The sequence below is a fragment of the Camelina sativa genome, chromosome 4 (assembly GCF_030686135.1).
Source record: "Camelina sativa cultivar CO46 ecotype springtype chromosome 4, ASM3068613v1".
In the NCBI taxonomy this organism is placed as follows: Eukaryota; Viridiplantae; Streptophyta; class Magnoliopsida; order Brassicales; family Brassicaceae; genus Camelina; species Camelina sativa.
In genome coordinates, this window is record NC_141883.1 from 27,751,699 (window position 1) to 27,771,953 (window position 20,255).

At 36.8% G+C, this 20,255-nt stretch overlaps 6 protein-coding genes and 1 pseudogene across 12 annotated transcripts; 2 read left to right on the plus strand and 5 right to left on the minus strand.

The window, feature by feature from the left end:
* Positions 1-190: 190 nt before the first annotated feature.
* LOC104782177 (increased DNA methylation 1) lies at positions 191-5,621 on the minus strand. 7 transcript variants are annotated; one of them, XM_010507038.3, is made up of 19 exons: positions 4,463-5,621; positions 4,310-4,378; positions 4,012-4,210; positions 3,831-3,894; positions 3,539-3,667; positions 3,357-3,422; positions 3,196-3,277; positions 3,044-3,103; positions 2,893-2,945; positions 2,622-2,788; positions 2,187-2,370; positions 2,002-2,059; positions 1,854-1,910; positions 1,525-1,770; positions 1,295-1,356; positions 1,151-1,207; positions 965-1,058; positions 720-860; positions 191-595 (listed from the first exon to the last, which is right to left on the minus strand). In XM_010507038.3, the coding sequence occupies exons 1-19, from the start codon at positions 5,048-5,050 to the stop codon at positions 488-490; spliced, it is 2,484 nt and encodes an 827-aa protein (XP_010505340.1). In that variant the 5' UTR covers positions 5,051-5,621; the 3' UTR covers positions 191-487. The 7 variants fall into 7 exon arrangements, with proteins under 7 accessions (XP_010505340.1, XP_087367808.1, XP_087367809.1 ...); XM_087511682.1 differs by having other exon boundaries at positions 4,001-4,210; positions 4,463-5,596; XM_087511683.1 differs by lacking the exon at positions 3,357-3,422 and having other exon boundaries at positions 4,001-4,210; positions 4,463-5,585.
* Positions 5,622-8,056: 2,435 nt separating this feature from the next.
* On the plus strand, positions 8,057-8,879 carry LOC104782178 (uncharacterized). The gene has a single exon (XM_010507040.3). It carries the CDS (start codon positions 8,319-8,321, stop codon positions 8,691-8,693), a length of 375 nt encoding a protein of 124 aa, XP_010505342.1. The 5' UTR covers positions 8,057-8,318; the 3' UTR covers positions 8,694-8,879.
* An 822-nt stretch (positions 8,880-9,701) lies between these two features.
* LOC147946263 (uncharacterized) lies at positions 9,702-10,182 on the plus strand. Its single transcript, XM_087510939.1, has one exon. The coding sequence runs from the start codon at positions 9,729-9,731 to the stop codon at positions 10,131-10,133; it is 405 nt and encodes a 134-aa protein (XP_087367065.1). The 5' UTR covers positions 9,702-9,728; the 3' UTR covers positions 10,134-10,182.
* Positions 10,183-10,306: 124 nt separating this feature from the next.
* On the minus strand, positions 10,307-13,014 carry LOC104782179 (short-chain dehydrogenase TIC 32 B, chloroplastic). Its single transcript, XM_010507041.3, has 8 exons — positions 12,612-13,014; positions 11,725-11,956; positions 11,562-11,641; positions 11,220-11,373; positions 11,036-11,114; positions 10,850-10,934; positions 10,710-10,756; positions 10,307-10,605 (listed from the first exon to the last, which is right to left on the minus strand). The coding sequence occupies exons 1-8, from the start codon at positions 12,727-12,729 to the stop codon at positions 10,435-10,437; spliced, it is 966 nt and encodes a 321-aa protein (XP_010505343.2). The 5' UTR covers positions 12,730-13,014; the 3' UTR covers positions 10,307-10,434.
* Positions 13,015-13,888: 874 nt separating this feature from the next.
* LOC104782180 (ADP-ribosylation factor GTPase-activating protein AGD7) lies at positions 13,889-16,546 on the minus strand. Its single transcript, XM_010507042.3, has 4 exons — positions 15,458-16,546; positions 15,267-15,344; positions 14,348-14,853; positions 13,889-14,254 (listed from the first exon to the last, which is right to left on the minus strand). Exons 1-3 carry the CDS (start codon positions 16,253-16,255, stop codon positions 14,350-14,352), a joined length of 1,380 nt encoding a protein of 459 aa, XP_010505344.1. The 5' UTR covers positions 16,256-16,546; the 3' UTR covers positions 13,889-14,254; positions 14,348-14,349.
* A 246-nt stretch (positions 16,547-16,792) lies between these two features.
* LOC104784242 (cation/H(+) antiporter 20-like) lies at positions 16,793-19,491 on the minus strand. The gene is made up of 3 exons (XM_087510940.1): positions 19,149-19,491; positions 18,038-19,057; positions 16,793-17,691 (listed from the first exon to the last, which is right to left on the minus strand). Exons 2-3 carry the CDS (start codon positions 18,635-18,637, stop codon positions 17,038-17,040), a joined length of 1,254 nt encoding a protein of 417 aa, XP_087367066.1. The 5' UTR covers positions 18,638-19,057; positions 19,149-19,491; the 3' UTR covers positions 16,793-17,037.
* Positions 18,704-19,328, minus strand: LOC147946264 (cation/H(+) antiporter 20 pseudogene; annotated as a pseudogene).
* Positions 19,492-20,255: the final 764 nt, after the last annotated feature.

Consider the following 20,255-nt stretch of genomic DNA (forward strand, 5'->3'; position numbering starts at 1 on the left):
AAACAGTATTTTATTTATTTATCATTCAAAACGTCGTCGTTTCCTCTGTTTCACAAAGGTAAACATTAAAATGAAGATGACAACAATGAGAAGTCCAAAGATTGTTTCAGAGTTCAAACATATAGTATCCAAATCTTTCATAAGCATTGCCAAAAACTTTTACAAAACAAAAAAAAAGGATACTGTTAAGTAAGACTGAAAATGATTTTATTTTCTGGTTAGTCTAATACTTCCACGAACATGTTGTTTATATCTGTTTTTTATGTATCTGTTTATTTTTCTCTTTGGTCTCTATACAAAACATGGAACTGTTCTGGGACTTATGTAAAACTAAAACCTACAATCTATATTCAAAAAAAAATGAATCAAATATTACAAAAAAATATACCAAAAAAACCTGCTCCATCTTCCAGAAAACAAAAAAACAAAGAAGAGGATAGATCCCAACACCAAAAAAATCCCAGACGGATCTTTTCAAGATATCAGATCAAATGAGAGTTGTTGATTCTGATAAACACGCCGTAGGTACTTTCTTCTCCAGCATTGACGTTCCTTTGAAGATTGTAAGCTGCACTTCCTTTTGGTACTCCAGCAACTGCAAAAAAAAATACCATTGTTATTGCTTCTTGCTACTTTTTACCAAATTGGATTCCAACACTTACTATTTTTCTGAATCCTCCTCATGCGTAATATAAGAAGAAGAAGAGAAGTTCACTTACTTGCTGTTCAGCCATCCTTGTAAAGCCAAACTTCTTTGTCCATATAGACTCAGCTTCTTCAGCTGCCGGAAGGACCAGGTTCTCAACATTTAAAGAAGAAAGAAGATTCTCTACACAAGCATACAGTCCTTGGAAGTATCCCTAGTGACCAAATCACATAATAAAGTAATTTAATCCATAAGCAGAAGAAAAGAAAAAACAAAACTGAGATATTATGAAAAATATGACATGTACAGAGGCTTTACCCTTCCTTGGTACTCTCGGCTTGTAGCTACAATAGGAAGTTCAGCAACTTGCTGACCAAATATTCTCAGCAGCGCAGCAGAAACAACAAGAGAACTAAACGAACATCATGCGAAAAAAGCAATTAGCATAGAAGACAAACAAGTTGTAAGATAAAAGGCAGAGTAATAAACAGAAAGAGAACATACTTTACAATCAGGACCAAACAATACATCCCTCCAAACTCCTGGCCAGATATATTTCTCCTGCATATATATCATAAGAATTACAAGGACAATCAACCACTGCCAAAATATGGCTATTATATCAGAGTTTGTGACGTCATTGCTTACCCATACACCATGACAGGAATGAGATCACGGCCAGACTTCGCAACTATGGGATCAAAGCACTCCTAGAAGATTAAACAGGAAAGAATTAGGGTGATTCTTTGTTACACATATTTTAAGAAGGTCAATATTATACGCGAGAAAGTGGTCCAACATATATAAGCCCTGGGGCACATCTTTAACAAGTAATAAGATCAAAACATAGTTGGAACACATCTGAAGTCAAGACATACCCTGAAGATAACAGCCGCTCGTGAAAGCAAGGGCAGATGCTCTGGGTATCGACTCTTTCCACTAAGTATTCTCCATTCAACTGTATCCCCATGATCGGTATATATTCCTTTTTCTCTGTCTTTTCTACGTATCATGTCTAACAGAGGTGTAGGAATAGTTTGCGGCCCACAAGAAACAGAACTCTGAACTGCCGCGTGAATCCTGCTGCAGTCACTACAACAGAACCATTTGTCCTGCGGAATTTCCTAAAGCAATCAAGGAAGAAGTTGAGAAAAGATGAATGACCTCGTGAACACAAAGCAGAAGGAGCCAGCCTAACACAACTTACTTTCAAATCACAGAGCCCATTCGCTCTGAGGCAACCAACATGGTACTCTTTCTCACACTTCAAAAGAAAAGTAGAAGAGAATTATCAGAAAAGGCTGAACTACTAATAGGACGAAATGAATTAAAAGAATCAGGAATCAAGGGAGTACCTGGTCACAGAGAATAACAGTCCTATCATCAAATTTTCCAATGCTAAAATCATGGGACCTATCAAATAAGACCAAATGTAGATTCCACATCATGCACAGTAATCAAAGGTGCCTATTGCAGTGGCTTGCACATGTATTTAGGATTCGACAACTGTTATACAACCAAATATAGTTATGCAACCAACCTGCAAAACACACAGCCACCAATTTCGCTTTCTGGCGCTTTAACGACTCTTGTCAGTCTTATAACTATAGCCTTCAAGTTGCTAGAAGGATCAGTTGCAGTAGCCTTTTTACAAGACACAGGTCCATCATTGCAGCTCGAACAGTACCAAGTACCTTCAGGCATAGACTGAAATTTCAAACAAGCTGCATATAAAAGAGACAAGAAGGATCAGCACCAGAGAAAAAATACCGGGAGTTGATATCTAACCATGAAACACTTATTAAATTAAAATTTAGAGAAAATGGTTATTGAAAGTTAATTAAAAGTTCCACATGTATTACGATTGAGGAAACCATTTAAGAAATCAGTGCTTCAGCTACTTTCAGTTTGAAACCTAGAAGCATTTTTAATATATTGGAGTACACGAGCAAGAGTACTATACTCCAGCACCTACCTGTATGAAAGGCTTGAGGACATCCAGCACAAAGTAGCAAATCTCCACCATCCCCACAAATTGAACACATGTCATCACTATCACCAGTTGTAATGACATGTCCATTCGCCAATGACATGGCTATATCGTGCAATGACAATCCGGAAGAGATATAGATATGACGATAACTACAAAAGATACAAAAAACTTTAGAAACACATTCCAACATAACAAGTTTACTTTAAAGTTATCCATATCTCACGGTAAAATATCATATTATTGGATAACTCACGGTTGTCGTCTAGCAGCCATTCCAGCATGCGATTCGAATTGCGAAGGACTAATCTGTTGTAATAAATACAAAACAAAATAAGTAAAACCACATCTGAAATTCAAACTGATTCTGATGGGGAATCAACATAGCAATTGCATCCACCATTTACCTCTCTGCTGCAACAGCTACATAATATACCACTTCCTTGCTTGTAACCCTGTAGTAGTTTCTGTAGGGGAGAAACATGTTAACAAAACTAAAGTTCAATTCAAATTTCAGGGAAGATAAGCAGAACAAGTTGTTTGTCTGCAAATAACAAACCTGCGTTTTCACATAGTAAGCCAATTCTGTCCCGTCCGGAAGCCCATTAGGCATAAACAGCAACCGATGTAAATCATTGTCCCTAGAAACAGAGGATTGTATCATTTTCATCAATGTCAGATAGCCATTAGAGATTCAAATGCTAACAAAAGAACACAAACCTCTTTCTATTGTTTCCTTCAGAAACTTTCTTATGACAACCCATACCAGATACATGAGAAGCAAGCCTACAGAATTAGCGACTAAATAAAATTCCATAGCTCCATTAGAATAATTGTCCTAAGGACCATAAGTAATACCTAACAGTAATTAATTTGTAAGTGAGAATATCAAAGATGCATACTTCTTTGCTATCCGCTTTGGCTCATATAATGTGTCCTTTGCATATGTTTTCTCTGGATAATAATGGTTCTCCACAGAGCATGGAGTAAGACTCTGACTCTCATCAGGACCAGGACCAGAACCAAGATAACTGCAGCTTTCACAGGAATCACTTTCAGAGAGTAACACAAAATGGCAACTTAGATTGCATTAACCAAAAGCTATATGAAACCAAAAGTATCACTGACTATCATCTCAAATAAACTCCCCAATTACAGATCAAGTAGTAAACCACAAGTAGGAGGTGATAGTACCTGACAGTAGAATGTTCCGTGATATAGTTCCGTTCAGACATGCTATTACTTTGTTGGAAACTTGCTGCAGTAAATAAAAGCATATCAGGCTCTGAACTAGTAATCAAAAAGCAAATGCTTGCAAAAGAAAATCTATGGAGAGCGCATAGATGCAGCAACAATCTAGACACCTGACAATCACCTTTCCAAGCTTGAAAGCCCTCCTCATTCAGAGCAGAACCAGCTATATTCCTTATCACTTCCTCGAGAACATCACGAGGAGCAGTCTTAACTTCTTGAAGTATGTTATAAACCGCCCTTCCATTCTCCAAAAATATGTGATTATTAGGATGTCTAGTTTTTGCACCAGCATGCAGCTCAAACTCAAACGCACTTAAAACCTTTTTGCATAATAAAATATGACATCGTTAAAACCACACAGAACAAAAACAAATCATAGAAACAACAAACCCATAAATAACGATCACAAAGAAACTCACTTTCGAGAAATTGCAACTCGCACAGCCACACAAATACCCAACCGAATGGATTATCCCCTGAAGCTCTCTCTGTAAGGCCATAAAAAGTGATATAACGAGTGTATAAGACATCAAAACTCTAGTCGATAAGAAACACAAAGATTCAGACTTTACCACAGGTGGGGTTGAAATATACTTCACTGGAGCGCCTTCGAGAATACCCGTTTCCAAAAGCTTGTTCACGGTAGATGGGTAGCTGACAGAAACAATCTTCTTCGGCATCTTCACAACACCACCGTCCCAAGTATGATCCTTTACCACGGGCAACTCATCAAATTCCTTCTTAGGTTTACTCAACTTAAACGTGATCTTCGTGATCCCAGTCGAGCTAAGATGCTTAGGAATCTCCAGCACAAAACGAGATGGTAACACCACATCACTCGAATCCTCTGTTACGCCACGTTCTCCATCGCTTATAGTCTCCTCGGAACCAAAATCGGATTTAACCGGCTGGCTAGAGACATCGCGGAAAAGAGATGTGCTTTCAACAGGAGAAGCGACGGGATTAGAAATCTCTGATGTAATGTCATCGTTAGAAGCTTCTTTGGCTTGTTTCTTATTGGGAAAGTGATCACCTTTGACACCACCTTCATCAGTAGTATCAAGACGCTCTCTTTTCAATTGACCCATTGATGATGACATCTTATCTTCCGCCATGATCTCTTCCATTGGCATCTCTAAACAAACTGTTCCTTCTCCCATCGCACCGTGGCATTCAATATACAGAACAACACTAACTACTAACTAGAGGTTAGATCTGAACCTCGGATTTGAATCACGTAAGCGTTGAAGAGTTCTATTAATCCAATTCGTAAACTTTGTATTATCTGATTCCTAAGAGAAAGAGTAATCTAATTCAATCCCGGGAATTTACAGAAGGAAAAAATTAAAAAAAATCAATTCATAGGAATCAAACGAGGAAGAGAAATACTAAAAAGTTATGTGGGGATAGAAGAATCAATCAAGAGTAGAGAATTACGGATCTAAAAGATCTGTAGATAAGGCTTTGGAAGATTTCGAATTGGGTAAAGAGGTAAAAGAGAGGACGACGGCGAAGAAAATTAGGGTTAGGGTAAAAGAAGGGAAGGAGATAAGATGAGGGAGAGAGAAGGAGGAGGAGGAAGAAGAAGAAGGAACGTGGAAGGCGGCAACGAACCAGAAAACTAAAAGCTTTGTTCTCGCGGCCCAGATTACTTTTCAAAGCAAAGCAGAGGACAAGGAACAAAAAAAAAAAAAACCAGAAAAAAACAGATATTTTAATATTTTGTAATTTAGGAAAAAAGGAAATAATAATAGTAATCAGTAAATCCAAATTAAAAGAAAATACAAAACAGTCCTTAATTGTTTTCAATGTTTACTTTTTGACCGAGATTTGCGATCCAGTATACTTTAAAAACAAATATTAATGTTGGATTGAATAATTTCAGTTTCTTTATTTGTTTATTTAGTGATAATTTTATATATAAATTTACCATATATTAAATATCAGTTTGTTTGAGATCTTATTTTTGGTTGTTTTGATTCGAGAGGGTACATGTGAGATTTAAAAAGTATGGAGGGTATTATAAAATTTAACTGAAACTTGTGGGGGTGAATTTATGTAAAATGGAAAGATAAAAAAAAAAAAAAAGAGGGAAGCAAATCGTGGCAGTTGCTGATGACATCTTGGAAGGAAGGTACGAGAAGAGACCAAATCATTTATTTCAGTTGCTCTTTTTTTTTCTTTTTCTTTTTAACTTGGAGAATATCCACGTGTATATGTGGGCTCTTTTCTTCAATAAAGAGATGTCTTTGTTATAGTTTTTTAAACTTTTAAGAAAACAATATCTAAAATACCATAAATATATTTATAAAATACATTTTAAAAAAAAACACTATCGAAACAATAGGTTTGTGAAAAAATTGAGTAAGGTTTAATAAATTCATTTAACGCCATTTTCCTACACTTTTAAAAACTTTTTAATAAACTTGGTGTTTTTTTTTTTTTTTTTTTTGTAATAACAATGAAAAAAAAGAAAAAAGAAAGTGACCGTTATAAAAACTGTCCTCGATAGGCGATGCTTTGAGAAAACTTTTTTCCGGCAAAAGCTTTCATTTCCATCTGTTTCCCGGTCGGCGTCGACTTTTTTGACGTCGGTCGGTGCTTTCTCTTTGTTTCTAGTTTTAATTCTATGTTTTAGTTTATAAATCCCTAATAATCTGTCCAATGTTTTCTGCAATTTCATTGGTTTTCATGTTTCAGTTCTTCATAATTTTCTTCTCCTTTGGGATGAGTTTCATTCCGACCATAATCCGGCAATTTTTCCGGTGGTGTGTCGATGCCTTTCCGTTGATTGCAATCGATCTTCATATGTATCGTCTTTGCTTCGACATGAATTTCTTTTTGAAACATGGTTTTCAATCTCGGATTTGGGATCCCGGCGACTCAATTGTTGGATTAGATGGTGACAATCGATTCTATCTTATCGGTAAACATCTTCTCCATCTCTGTTCGGTGGTGGGCCTCTTACTCTCACTCCTAAAGGCGAAGACAAAATTTGATGTTGATGGTTTTTCATATTGGTGCTCAACAAACTTTGCTCTATTGATTGGTCTCTTGGGATGTGATGCTTTATGTGGATCTGAAGATAGAGTAGGGTTAATTTACGATGAAATATGGTTTCAATGCTTGGTGTGTTCGTTGGTGATTTATCCTTATATTTTATGGAACATACTTTCAAGGTGGTCTTTGAGATTGAACCATCTGCCGAAACCATTCATTTATGGTCATTGAAGAATATCAACAAAGGAGTCAAGATTATAGATTTATCATGGGCAAGATTTACAACCAAAATTGTTTGTGTGGTTAGCGATGTAATTGATGGATCGCAACCCTTTGATTTTCAGAAAAAGTTTTGGTGCTACATAACAGGAATGATAGCCCAACAAAAAGATTAAAACAGATTGACAATGAAGAAGATGAAGGAAAATAACAGATTATTTAATTTGTTAGCCTGTAAGGCTTATCTACAACAGACGTTTGCTTCGTTTATACTTAAATTTTGGTTGTATGGTATGTGAAGCTTCATTGTGTACGCTCAATGATATAATTGTATTATCCGTTTCAAATTAATAAAGAATAAAGGTGTTAAAAAAAAAACTTGGTGTTTTTTTTGGATTTTTTTAGTAATTTTAGAAAATAAAACATAAGTATGATATTTTTAGATTTCTTAACTAAAAAAATCTATACAGTATTTAAATATTTATCAAATAAAAAAAGTATTACTATTTTTGTTTGAATGAAGTTTATTGGGTTTAAAAATGTAAAGATTTGAAATTTAAGATTTATTTGAAACATTTTGTTCTGGTTCGCTAAGGCAAGTAATGTTGTCACCCATACCAATGAAACTTTGACAAATGGGTATTCCTGACAAAATAAGGCATACAAATATAAATATTAATCATACAATTTCAAAGATGGATTGATGTTTAATTCTTATTTTAAACCTTCAAATCTATAAGTCTATAACCCTACAAATTCATTTTAAAATTTTCTAATAATCCAAATTTTTATCTTCAGTTTTGGCTTTTTTAATATAAACCCCTAGCAAAACCTCTTACTAATTTATGCCATTACGTATGACATAATTTGACTTGTTTGTAAATTTCACCTCTATTGGTGTACGTCAAATATAAAATATCTAACCTCGAGACTCCGACAACTAATTAACGTGCGTCTCTAGCTCCCAGGTATGCAAAGTTGCGAATCTGATGACTACGTCTTAATTCACAATATGATTATGACACCAAAACGGCGAGAAGTTTGGTCGTTTCAAAGTTTGTCCTCAAATTCGTCGTTAGAGCAGGTGAGATTAGGTTATCTTCTCTTCTCTACTTATCTCCTTCATCGAAGCTACTCCATCTTCTATATGGTGCCATGGTGGAAGTAATATTTATAACCGGCTTGGAAACTATAAACCCGTAAGAGAGAATGATTCGCAATCTCTTCTCATCTCTGACTCACCGATTCGCCTGGGGGGTTCCGCTTTTCGTCTACGGCGTGACGTGGACGTTGTTTCTGACGATCACGGTGGCGATCATCTCGCTGGCACCGGAATTCGCATTCGTCTCGGCGATTTACCTGTCTTCTTCTTCGATGGGGTTCTCGCTGCGGTGCGGTTCCGACGCAGCCGTTTTGGTTCCGTTGGATCTTCCCACGGAGATGTTCTGTTTGCCGGCGAATCTTTTCCGGAGGTCGAAGATGGACCTCGTTGTGCCGCCGGTTTTTGCAGCGATTGTTGTGGCTCTTTCCGCCGTCGTCGTACGAACTATGGGCCTTTGGGAGGCTGAAGAAGAAACCCACTAATTTAGGCCCATTTTAATACACTCTTGACATCGCATAGACCACTAAATATTCTCATACATCTAATTATTATATGTGCATCTTTTTTTTTATAACCTTGTAATAATATAGATGTTAAAAAAAAAAAAAACCTTGTAATAATATATATACTTGTCTTAATATATAATTTGGAGAAATTATAGATTACTAGAGGAAAATGTTATTTTATTAGACTAATTTTTGTGTTTATACTTCATTCGATTCACACACAATCGATAACGTTTTCTGATTATTGTATCCCATAAAAAAAACATGTGGTGATATATAATAAAGATATGTCAATGTAACAACATTATCAAGAAACATAAATTTTGAGTTGTTGGTACATTATTAGTGAGAGAGAGAATCGATAAGTTTGACACTGAAATCCCAAAGTTTATCGGCCAAAGAATTGTCGGTACGTAGCGAATTTGCTCGGAGTGATGACGTTACAGACTTACAGTCGCCGAAACACTTCCCGGTGACGCCTTTGAGATGAGATCAGGATGAAGTGCGACGTAGCATGTCGTTGCTTCTCCCTAATTAAGTACAATACCCCCAACAAAAATTAACAAACATATGAGAAAAATAATATAACTAAATCTCATAAGAAAAACAAAAATGACAAAGGGTTTTAAGTTCACCTAAGGTATATTTTTCCACAAGAGGAAACATCATAGCCTTGAAGACCTCGAAGCGACTCCATCTTCTATACGGCCAGGCCCGGCGATGGGACGATGCGAGGGGTGTTTTTGCACTACGTCACACTTTTGATTTTTTTTTTACAAAATCTTTAGGTGTATTGATATTTTGACAAAAAAAAATCTCAAATATGTAAAATCTACAAATAATAAAAAAACAGAAAAAAAAAAAAAAAAAAAAAAAATTGGTACAAAGTCCAAGGAAAGCCGGCTCTGTATACGGTGGAAGTAATATTTACGACCGGTTTAAAAACTATAAACCCTACGAGAGAAAAGAGAAAAAATTCGAAACCCTTAAGAAAAAAACTTCAAACCAAGAATGATTCGCAATCTTTCCTCATCCCTGACTCAACGATTCACCTGGCGGATTCCGATTTTCGTACAGGGCGTGACGTTGACGTTGTTTAAGTTGATCACGGTCGCGATCATCTTTTTCGCACCGGAATTCGCATTCGCCTCGGCTATTTACCCGTCTTCTTCTTCTTCTTCTTCTTCTTCTTCTTCTTCTTCTTCTTCCGTGGGGAGAAAGTTCTCCTCGCGGCGGTGCGGTTCCGACGCAGCCGTTTTGGTTCCGTTGGATCTTCCCACGGAGATGTTCTGTTTGCCGGCGAATCTTTTCCGGAGGTCGAAGATGGACTTAGTTGTGTCGATGATTTTTGCAGCGATGGTTGTGGCTCTTTCCGCCGTCTTCGTACGAACTATGGGCCTTTGGGAAACCCATTAATTTAGGCCCAATATACACTATATCTAGTGGGATATACAATATGTGCATCTTTTTTTTATAACCTTGTAATATACTTTTTCTCAATTTCAGTTGGAGAATTGATAGATTATTATACTAGAGGAAGATGTTACTATTTTCTTACACAAGATTGCGTGTGTTTATACTTCATTCGATTCTCACACAATCGATAACGTTTTCTAATTATTGCATACCATAAAAAAACTATGTGGTGACATATAAAAAGATATGTCAATATGACAACATTATCAAGAAATATAAATTTTGAGTTGTTGGTACATTTTTAGTGAGAGAGAGAATCGATAAGTTTGACACTGAAATCCCAAAGTTTGTCGGCTAAAGAATTGTCGGTAGCGAATTTGCTCGGAGTGATGATGTTACAATCGCCGAAATACTTCCCGGTGACGCCTTTGAGATCAGGATGAGTTGCGACGTAGCATGTCGTTGCTGCTCCCTAATTAACGATACCCCATAAAAATAATTTAACAACCATATAACTAAAATAAAAAATTAAGTCTCATAAGAAAATTTCGGAATGAGTAAGGGTTTGAAATTCACCTGAGGTATATTTTTCCACAAGAGGAAAGTCATAGCCTTGAAGACCTCTGAACATACGTTAATTAAATTGTCGAATTAGGAATAAATTATCAAAATTAAGTGTACGATATAGGAATGAAGAATAGAGAACAGGTACGTACTCATTCCGAAACCGGAGTGACGGAAGAGATTGGTGGTGACAAGTCCAGGGTGTACCGAATTTACTGTGATGTTCGCACCTTCTTCCTACATGATCATTTCGTATTATGGCATCACATTTTTAATCACTTACATATAAATGTACGTTAAAGACTATATCAATGTGTATGTGTGTACATATATATTACCTGTAGTTTACGAGATAGTGCATTGGAGTGCAACAAGTTTGCGAGTTTGGACTGTCCATAAGCCCTTCTGTCCGAATATCTAAAATAATGATATAGACCATATAGAATTTGTTTTTACATTAGTTAAAAACTTTAATCTCAAGTTCAATATAAGTATAGAATTGTATTAAAAAATAAAACTTACCCATCAGGGTCATTGATGCTTTCGAACTTGATACCTTCGGGATAAGTATAAGTATGAGCAATAGATGATAAATTCACAATCCTTCCTTCGGTTCCACTTTCTCTTGCGCTACTCTTCATTTTCTCCAGAAGCAGATTTGTCAACAGAAAATGACCTGGACGATCCATTGTCACATAATATAAATATAGATGTATTGACTTTTAGAAAAAGGTTTATTGACTTTAGCATATTTCTTTAGAATTCATGTACTAAAGTAAACATGATATTTGGATATATAGTAAAAAAATATTTGTGTATTTCGATATAGTTTACTGACAGGAAACATTAAAATAAAAATCTTACCGATGTGGTTTGTTGCGAACTGTGATTCAATACCATCTTCAGTAAGCTGGAAAGGACAAAACATAACACCTGCATTGTTTCTAACATTTCAAAGGACACAACAATTAATTAACATTAAACTCTCAATCGTTGCAAAGAAAAAAATATCAACAAGTATACGTACATGAGTATGTTGAGAGGGAGATTAAGGGCAAGGAATTGATCGGCAAAGGATCTGACTGATTTGGTGGAAGCGAGATCGAGCTGAAGATAATCGATACGAGCTTTAGGGTTCATCTGAAGAATCATCTCTTTCGATTCATTACCAGCTTTTGGGTTTCTTGCAGCAATGATGACTTGAGCTCCTCTCATTGCTAACACTCTTGCTGCCTCCAATCCAATCCCACTTGTTCCACCTTTTTTTGGTTCATTTCCAATATTTTTTTTAATCATTATTTGAAGATATTGCAGACAAAACAAAACAAAACAAAAGAAGAATCCAACAAACGGCCGAAGCAACGTACAAGTGTACGACTAACGATAAGATTCGTACTTTCGTGTCTTTTACACATGCATAGAAAGTAAATTCTAGCGTATTCAGAAGAAAGACAGAAGTAATTGTAATAAATAAATAAAAAATGGCATGTTGACTACTATCAAATCAATATGGTCATGTATTTTGTATTTTTCTATTTTCTTAGTTTGATACATAAAATAAGTTTTGTTCTACTATATATGTAATATGTATCTCAATCTTAATTAGAGAGAAAATATAAAATTAATTAGAATGTTTTGGTTAATTATTTACGAAAAGGAAAGAAAATCTTCTGGTGTTACAATATGAGAAAAATAAATTATATTAATTCCAACATTAAATCTTAAAAGTTTGACTTTTTCTTCCACCATTATTGAATCTTAAAAGTTTCTTTGTGACGAAATATCTTCCACGACACCAAAACGTAAAACAAATTTGTTTGGTAATAATAGATTTGCTTTGTTTTTCCTCTTTTTGTGATTTGGAAAAAGAGAATATCAGATGTAAAACAAAACAAAAAGAAAACAAAGCTGAACCTGTGATGATGGCAGTGAGATGATTAGCATCAATGGAGTGAGTGACATCTTCAGCAGTTGAAGCTGAGCCAAATCCACTCTTTCCTGCTTTCCCTGTCACCATTCCATATATTCCCATGATCTCTCTCTCTCTCTCTTTATCTAACCAATTATATAAACCCTAAAAAAAGGTTGCCGCAGATGAATAAGAAGAATGGAGAAGAATAGAGGTAGAGAGATTACAGGGAAGGAACTTGTGTGGTTTTAAATAGGCTCTCACGCGTGAGAAGATTAGCTAGATTTAGACTAGAGTTTGCTGTCGTCGACACATGTGGTCCATTAACCTTTTCACTGACAGCTTATCAAAAATTAATGCTTACAGTTTTCGTAAAATGCCTAGAAAAGGTAGTAACTAATACATATAGTGAAACTAATCAAAACAATTGACTAATTTATTGGACAAGGATTTTTTTCTTTACGTAGAATTGACTAATTTTTTTAAAAAATTATTATTTTGAAAACTTAAATTTTTGTAAAAATAACCTCAATTTTGGAAACTTAAATTTTTTTTTAAAATAACCTCAATTTTGGAACTCGTCTACCGACTCAATCGAATACTTAAAATTTTAATAACAGACTTATACTACAAATAATACATCACTGTTCTGTATTTTTCTATGATGTTGCAACCTTGTGTACAACTCTAATTGCTCATCTAGTTTCGTCTACGTTAGTATGTTATGAGACTGGAAATTTCTTTATTATAAATTGAACATAACGTATTTATGTAATATATATATATATATATATATATATATATATATGATCTGGCCCGATTCAGGATGTCGGATTATTGAATGCAAGTGTGAACTGGTGCGGTTTGTACGACAGAACATAGAACGTGTGAGAGACATGCTCTCAACTCATAAACCAAGTTGCATCGTATACATTAAGCAAACGTAGCCTTCCTTCAGTTTCAACTTTCAAACTTCCAATATTCTAAAGTGACATTGCTTGGTATATCAAGATTTCTTCCAAACTGTGTCATCTCCACATAACGCCACCTCTATTTAGCTACTTCTTTCCCTCCATGCACATAAGAATTTTACATATGAAATAAGCTGCGAATAAAAACATTACTCCATTTTCTTTTTGACCAAAAATTCATTTTGAATATGTACCCGAAATCGGATCAGATTCCGATAAAACTTTTCTCACCAGTTCGGAAAATTAGAAATTCTTGTTGAACTACGAAAGGATATTGCGTGTGTAAAAAATAGTAACCGGACAAAAGAAAATATGTGAATTTGAAAGAAGACAATATAAAGAAGGAAAAATTGTTTTTGTGGTCATTACAAATTTCAAGAAAAATAAAAAGTTTAAAATCTCAAAAAAAGAGCTGAAGACTAACCCGAATAGTTTAGTAAGCAGTTCTCTATGAAGCTTGTACAAATATAAATGAAACTATATTGTAGAAGAACAAATAGTGACGATCCATATTTTGATTGATCGCCAAAGCAATTGATATGTGAAAAGAAGGACCTGTGATGGCTTTAATATGGTTGAGATGACCACTCTGCTCTCTCTTGTGACAGAGCACGAAAACCCACAGCCTCTGCTTTTCCTTAATTGTACAACTTCATTCACCATCATCCTTGAAACACCTGTGATTAGCAAAAAATAGTGTTATTGCAAACGTATCGACATTAAAGTGTTTAGATTAGTTTTTTTTTACTTGATTGGTGTTTAGTGCTTACCGCTAGAGAAATCCTCCACCAGTCCAAGCAGAGTCTGATTTCCCATTGTGACCTACAGATTTCTTAGCGCCTGCACTCTGATAATAGAAGTCATCATCTTTGGCATCATTATCATCCCAACCAGCCCAACCATCGTCATCATCATTAGAAGTCGACACCTTTGGTGCTGCTTCCTTTTTGGTATCCTTCTCATCTCCCCAGTCATCCCAAGAATTTGAGTTACGATAACTGTTGTTCTGACCACTTGATGATGACTGTGACCCTCCAAAAGATGAGTTTGCTGTTTTGTTTCCAAACCCAGAGTTCTGGTAGAGACCGTTTCCCTCGTTTTTATTCTGTTGATTCCAGGTTGATGCTTCTTCTTTAGTGAACTCTTCTACCTTTTGTGAAGCAATTGCCATTACTCCTTTCATGATCCCCCATGTCCTCTGTCCTATCTCTGTTGTCTTATTCGCAACAACATTAACAGTCTCACTAACCGTGTGATCTAAGCCACCTTCTTTGACCTGCGATGAAACAAAAGGTTTCTTACCTCACAATCCAAGAGTTTCTTGGCAGCAGTATTTGACAACTACAGAGAGCATCCGGCAATATACTATATTCAGAGTTTTGATGGATCTCACTAGAGATTTTGCAAAGGCAAGCATAGAGACAAAATACAGTAAGCCTCAGCTCTGCAACTACAGAACATTATACAGCTAGACAAGAATCTAACTTTTTGTTACTTAATAATGTTGAAAATGGGATAACATTGCAGAGTATTGAGCACAACGGTCGGTAACTAGATTTCAATATATATTAGACACGGCTATGTGTTATGGACCAAAACCTAACCGTAGTCTTGTATCACTATGAAATAACTAAGACTACGTCCTAACAAAGCTAGCACATCACCGAAGCAGAATGATAAAAGCAGTACCTTGGAAGTGAACTCCATGGTGCCAGTCTGAACAACATTTGCAGCTGATGCAGCAACAAGAGACAATCTCCCAAAACCCTATTTTGCAAATACAACGTAAAACAAACACAATCATTCACACGATTCGATAAACAGAGAAGTCACTCAACATCTAAATCAAATCACTCTAAAAAACAAGCATCCATATTTACCTCCGACATAACAGAGAAAACATCAGCACCACCACCACTACCTTGTTGATTGCTTCTCGGACCTGGACCAGGGCTAGATCCAAACCCAACATACTTACCTCCTTGCGAAGGAGGAAGTCCCTCAGGCTTAGACTCATTCTCAGCCATCCTCTTAGCGAAAAAACTCTCCTTATTCGCCGCCGAAGCCTCCAGCTGAGACCTCGAGTATATATCCTCCGACGATTTCGACTTCGCCGGAGCACCACGACCTCCCGACGACCTAAAATCACTCGCCGATTGATTCCTCCTCATATCCGTAGATCTGAACGAATCATCATTATCCCAATTATCCCATCCACCATTACCAGAATCCCTACCACCACCTCCCTGAGACAACGGAGGCTTCTTATTCATCCCACCACCACCACCAACCGATTCCTTCACAACCGGCGGATCTCTCCATTGCCTTCCCTCAGCTAAAGCCTGGATCCGATCTCGATACACAGACGCGGCGTTCGAGTTGTACTTTGCGATGATATCTGTCTCTTTAGAGATCCCGTACTGAGCCAGAAACTTGTTGAGACAATCGTTGCCTCCGGCGTCCATTTTCTTGATCTGGATCTCGGACCATGAATCCATGGTGACGGATCTGACGAAGGATATGTGTACACCTAAGCCACGGTGCTTCCCTGAGCACTCCAAGCACATGAAGATCCCGTATGAAACCGATGCCCATTGTGGATTCTTCTGGGAGCAATCAACGCATACCTTGTTCTCAGGCTGGGATTGGAGAGTTCGTAACCTTCTCGCCGCCGCCATAATGCCGGTTCTCCGATCAGCTACTAATTTGACCCGACCCGAATAGATCTGATTCAGGTCCAGATTCTGATGATACACCACCAACGCGTTTTTTCGCTCAATCGTTTTGCTAATAAATTTGGAACTTTTGTTTTGGATTTCTCGTGCGTTTTTTTTCCGGCACGTGCGAGTTTCGCGGCACCTTCACTGAAAAATTCCAATATTATTATTGTTTTTTTCTCCCACTGCTAAAAATATTGTAAACGAGCTAAAGGCAAATTAGTAGATTAAAAAAAAAATCATTTATTAATTACTGTCCAAAATTTAACATATAAAATTTTATGCTAATACTCTCTCTGATTTTTTTTAATTGTCGTTAAAGGTTTTGCACACAAATTAAGAAAAATATTAAATTTTTTGTTTTGCCCTTTATTAATATATTTCATAATTTTTTATTAATTAAAACTTTAAAACAACGGGAATATTCACCAAACATCTGCATTAAAAAATGTAAAACGATAAGTATTATGAAACAAAAATTAAGTTCCAGAACGACAATTAAATTAAAACGGAGCCAGTATTGTTATTCGATTACCAAAATCAAATAGCTAAAAGCAAATATTGTAACCTTAGCTACAAACTTTTAAATTTGTATACTAGTTCTTGATTATTTAGTGATATTTTGATATCAATATCTTGTTACATAACTATGGTGTTCCATCATAGCTGGATAAACCTGTACGTAAGGTTCATCTTAGCTGGAAACCACCAATACAGACTAGTAATTAAATCAATCATCGTTTCTAGGATCTCAAACATTGTCCTACCCTTTTTGTCCCCTCGCGGCTACTGCTTTCTCCAGTCTCTTTGTGGTCTAGAACAGCAACCACTGGGCATTTAGCATTCTCCATCACCCTCTCGTTGACTACTCCCCATCCCGTTACCATATGCGGTAATATGATCATCCACACCTTGTTATGTTCCGCCGCATTGCATATGTCCTCGTGCATCGTTCCCAAAGCTGACACACCTTTTAAGTGGCGGATTCTAATCCTCTGTTTCTGGTCTCTGACCTGTCCGTAAATACTAAACGCAGCTTCTATCTGGTCACGCGGCCTCCCTTTACACAACTTATCTATGAACGGCACACCGTTTCTTCTCGTTCGTTGGACCATCGAGATGGAGGATGATAGTTCAGTGAGTTCCATCAAATGCATCACATATACTTTGAGTGATCCATTGGACGTACCAAGAGACTCAACGAGTTTGATTATGCAAGGAACGTCTTGAGGACCACGTACGCAGGCTAGGATGCGTAAGTTCTCTTTCTCGTCACCTGTGGAGTCAGAACCATCATTGTTTAAGGGTTTATATACAGCCACGACTGATGGAGTCGTCATGAAGGTTGTGACCAGAGCCATCAGGACTAGAATTGCGAACATCTCGTCGTTGAGCACCTAATCGATATTAAAAGCATGTAGATCCATCACAAATTTTAAGATATCAAGACTAAAATATCTCAATGGCCAGTAAATAAACATATATATAAAAAAAAATTCCATGTTGCATCTTCTCTACTTTCACAAGTTTTGGCCAGTGTTAAGGTCCTACAACAATATTTGTTTCTTTGGCTTTTGCTTCTTTTTCTTTCTAATCTAGTTCTATTGTTTAAATTAAATGTTTTTTTCGTAAATAAAATCTATAGAAGTATCTCAACCTTGACAAAGTAAATAGGTCTTCTATTATATGAAAGAACTAATATTGTGGTAATGTGTACTTGTCTAGTTTACTAGTACTATGTACCTTCTTCTCCTTGCCGATGTTTAGTACAACTAGCTCAACGAGCCCTTTAGTGTTCATCAAAAACCCTAAAGTGAGGGATTCACGCGCCGATATGGTGCACATCATCGCCATGAGGAAAGTGCCAATGATTTTCCCTGCGCAAGCCGTGGATATTACCAAGGCCAATATACCCCAAGCCTCTGCACCTTTGATCTTGTTTACATCTGTTTTCAATCCGCTAGATGCAAAGTAGAGCGGGAGTAGAAGCGCGGAGACAAAGTCTTCTATCCGCCCGACGAGCTGGTCACTAAAAGATTCACTTTTAGGGATGATCAGCCCAAAGACAAAAGCCCCAAATATGGAGTGTAGTCCGATTAGGTCTGTAATAAAACCGGAGGCTAGGACTCCTGCTAGAGTTAGGCATATGCACGCCTCGTGCATCGTGCTGGCATAGTTCTGGACGATCCATTTCATGGTTGGTCGGATCACAAAAATCATGAAGATAACAAAGGCAAAACCTGAAAGGAGAACCCATATGGATATCAATGGAGATGCATGTTTGTGGTGGTCGTGGCTTCCGGGGAGAGCCACAGCTAAGGCAAGGAGGATCCATGCGGCCATGTCATTGAAGGCAGCAGCTGCTAAGGCTGTCTGACCAACACTTGTGGTCAAGAGCTTGAGTTCAGCTCAGATACGGGCAAGTACTGGGAAAGCTGTGATGGAAAGAGAGACTCCAATGAAAAGAAGGAATTGCCAGTATCCTGTTGATTCATGATCCTCCTCCACGGCTCTACGGAGAAAAAGGGAAACACCAGCGCCCAACACAAAAGGGAGAGAGATTCCGGCAAAAGGAATAGCAAAAGCTTTTTTCCCCGTGCGGCCTAGAACGGTAAGGTCTAGTTCTAGACCGACTAGGAAGAGGAAGAAAAGGAGGCCAATGCTAGCAACTGACTCTAGTATCGGAGTGCTCCATGCTGGAAACACGAGTTTAACAAACTCTTTGTTTCTCCCCAATGCTGAAGGTCCCAACAATATCCCTCCCTATAATAATTTTATTAATATACTCGACGTTAATGTGACAGTTTAAAATATAGAAAAGCATATCTGTATGCATGTATTGTCTAGAGCTTACAAGGATCTCGGCGACGACTTTGGGTTGACGAAGGGGTTTGAGGAGGAGGGTAAGGAAGCGGCTGGTGAAGAGGACGATGGTGACTTGTATTATTAAAAGAGGAAAGGCACTTTTGAGAGGATTGTCTCCTCCCCATACTCCGTCCGACGCAGTTTTGATGCTCGTTCCGTTTATCGCCATTTCCTTCAATTTCAGTCAAAATAACGAACCCTGAACGATCTTTATACTTTTAATTTTATTTTTTTGCATGTAAACGAATAATCTAACGGAACAATTTTATTTGATTTTTTTTTTTAATAGATTTTGGTGTGGCCTTCTCACTAACATGATTGGAAGATCTTATGACAAGTTAGGAACGACCGATTACTCCTTTTATAGACGAGACAGGAGAGTGGTTAGTGAAAAAAACCACTGTTTTTTTGCACAAAAGAATTTGAAAGAAGATCCATACATTTTTGTTTTGTAATGCAAATCTTTTTTTCCCTTGTCAACATCATTTTGTTATTATATATTTGAATTCTCTTGTGCGTATATCCATGGTGCTCACTCTGTCACTCACATCATTACTTAAAATAATTATCACTAGCTGTTAAAGAAAGAGAACGTCACTGACATTAATTAAGATAAAACACCCATATTGATATTTCTATGGAAGCAATCGATCACCAAGTCTTTATCACTAGAACGAAAATCCGATGGTCAAAGTTATGTATGATATGAATATGTTAAAGGAAGAGCAAGTGCCTGAATCCGATGAGTGGAATTGAGTCTACCTATCGTATTTTTATAGAATGGCTTCCTTTGCCTGTCATATGTAACTTCCAATGTTCTGAAGGTGCATGCGACGTCGCATGCATACGTCTCATCTGAGATGAGACATATCACATATTCAACCGCATTTGAATCATTTATATTGCAAAATATTTTTTGTCACTGTCGGTTATTAAAAACAAGTATTATAGTCTCTGTGCAAAATCGTATTTTCTATAGCATAAATTCATTTTAAGTTGAACAAGACCAGTCCAAATGAAAGGTGGTCCTAATCAAGAAAAAAAAGTAAGTGACTGTTCTCATGATACTAGATTTTTTAAATGTGTAATACTGTAT

Coding starts and splice junctions, on each gene's coding strand:
- LOC104782178 (XM_010507040.3), top strand. CDS start 8,319: ATGATTCGCAATCTCTTCTCATCTCTGACTCACCGATTCGCCTGGGGG.
- LOC104782179 (XM_010507041.3), bottom strand. CDS start 12,729: ATGGGAATATATGGAATGGTGACAGGGAAAGCAGGAAAGAGTGGATTT. Junction 11,642..11,724: donor CTCCCTCTCAACATACTCAT/GTACGTATACTT, acceptor TTGAAATGTTAG/AAACAATGCAGGTGTTATGT. Junction 10,606..10,709: donor TGTGGAAAAATATACCTCAG/GTGAATTTCAAA, acceptor ATCGTTAATTAG/GGAGCAGCAACGACATGCTA.
- LOC147946263 (XM_087510939.1), top strand. CDS start 9,729: ATGATTCGCAATCTTTCCTCATCCCTGACTCAACGATTCACCTGGCGG.
- LOC104784242 (XM_087510940.1), bottom strand. CDS start 18,637: ATGGCCGCATGGATCCTCCTTGCCTTAGCTGTGGCTCTCCCCGGAAGC. Junction 17,692..18,037: donor ACATCGGCAAGGAGAAGAAG/GTACATAGTACT, acceptor AATATCGATTAG/GTGCTCAACGACGAGATGTT.
- LOC104782180 (XM_010507042.3), bottom strand. CDS start 16,255: ATGGCGGCGGCGAGAAGGTTACGAACTCTCCAATCCCAGCCTGAGAAC. Junction 15,345..15,457: donor TTTTCTCTGTTATGTCGGAG/GTAAATATGGAT, acceptor TTTGCAAAATAG/GGTTTTGGGAGATTGTCTCT. Junction 14,854..15,266: donor CCATGGAGTTCACTTCCAAG/GTACTGCTTTTA, acceptor GTTTCATCGCAG/GTCAAAGAAGGTGGCTTAGA.
- LOC104782177 (XM_010507038.3), bottom strand. CDS start 5,050: ATGGGAGAAGGAACAGTTTGTTTAGAGATGCCAATGGAAGAGATCATG. Junction 4,211..4,309: donor CGAGTTGCAATTTCTCGAAA/GTGAGTTTCTTT, acceptor TTATGCAAAAAG/GTTTTAAGTGCGTTTGAGTT. Junction 1,911..2,001: donor CTGTTATTCTCTGTGACCAG/GTACTCCCTTGA, acceptor TTTCTTTTGAAG/TGTGAGAAAGAGTACCATGT.